At 59.5% G+C, this 1,330-nt stretch overlaps 1 protein-coding gene across 1 annotated transcript; it reads left to right on the top strand.

Annotated features, from left to right (window-relative positions):
* The first annotated feature begins 248 nt into the window (after positions 1 to 248).
* On the top strand, positions 249 to 908 carry LOC119098182 (organic cation transporter protein-like). The gene is made up of 2 exons (XM_037221109.1): positions 249 to 637; positions 707 to 908. The coding sequence occupies exons 1-2, from the start codon at positions 249 to 251 to the stop codon at positions 906 to 908; spliced, it is 591 nt and encodes a 196-aa protein (XP_037077004.1).
* Positions 909 to 1,330: the final 422 nt, after the last annotated feature.

The following is a 1,330-nucleotide window of genomic DNA, read 5'->3' on the forward strand; positions in this document are numbered from 1 at the left end:
CTCCCGCTGGCGTACGCCGTGCCGTGTCTTATCTTCTTGTTCAACTTTTGGCTGATGCCCGAGTCGCCCCGCTGGCTGGCTGCAAGACCGGTTCCCGGAGGCGTGTGCCGTGCTGCGGCGGGGTGCGCGCTGGAACGGCCGGCAGGTGCTGCCGGAGGAGGAGATGCTGCAGGTCATGGCGGAGGCACGGAGCAGCACGCTGTCCCGCCAGGCCACTGCGAACCGCCGGCGGCCACGGTCCGCTGCAAATGGTGCTGAAGTTGGTCCGGACGCCCGGCATGCGCCGCCGAACACTCATCACCGTCTTTCTCAGCTTCATCACCGCCGTCTCCTACTTCGGCATCACGTTCGACACGACGCAGCTGGCGGCAAGCCCACATCTGGCGGCGGCGTTCTCCGGCCTCGCCGAAATCCCCTCCAGCTTAGTGTTTCCCCTGCTGGACCGGCTGGGACGGCGGCCCTCAGTGATCCTCGTCCTGTGGCTGCAGGCTGCCGCCATGATTCTCACCTTCGCGCGGAAGGACGCCACGCTCTGGCTGGCGCTCGGCGTGGTGGCCAAGACCGGTATCTCCTCTGCCTATCACACTATGTCCGTGTTCACGGCCGAGCTGATGCCCACCGAGGTCCGCTCGCTGGCGTGCGGCGTGCGCCAGCTGGCGGAGCGCGTGGGCGCCGCCCTCTCGCCGTTCGTGGTGGACCTGGTGAGCGAGCTGCACGAGAGCGCGCCGTCGGCCGTGTTCGGCGGCCTCGCCCTGTTGGGCGGTCTGACCGGCCTGCTCCTGCCCGAAACTAACGGCCGCCCGATGCCGGAGACGGTGGCCGATGTAAATGGCCAGCCGCTGTCCGCCGCGCCAGCCGCTAAACACGTCCACACCAACGAGGCGTACCAGGGCGCCGACGAGCCATGAGCCGGCTGTAGCGGCGCCTCACCGGGTGCACCCGAAGCACGCACTCATTACACATGTGGCTATGATATATATATATATATATATATATATATATATATATATATGTATGTATATATATATATATATGTATATATATATATATATATATATATCTGTGTATATACATATATATGAATATTTTACAAGGATTCTTCCAAACGTACACGGCTAATTGCTCAATGAATGCTTGGGAAGGTACCATAAACAACTGTTCAACCCATTTTAGCACCACTCATGTCATCATGCGTGAGCGCGTTTAAACGCCTGCCAGCGATGACAACGCGGGTATTGGAGGTAGCGTCAAGTCCGACAATCATCCCGATCATGTCATGCACAGACCGCCGACCATCGAGCATCCTTTCAGACCAGGTCTGAGCCGCATT

This window comes from Pollicipes pollicipes, unplaced genomic scaffold, assembly GCF_011947565.3.
Source record: "Pollicipes pollicipes isolate AB1234 unplaced genomic scaffold, Ppol_2.1 Scaffold_4740;HRSCAF=5597_pilon_pilon_pilon, whole genome shotgun sequence".
NCBI classification, from domain to species: domain Eukaryota; kingdom Metazoa; phylum Arthropoda; class Thecostraca; order Pollicipedomorpha; family Pollicipedidae; genus Pollicipes; species Pollicipes pollicipes.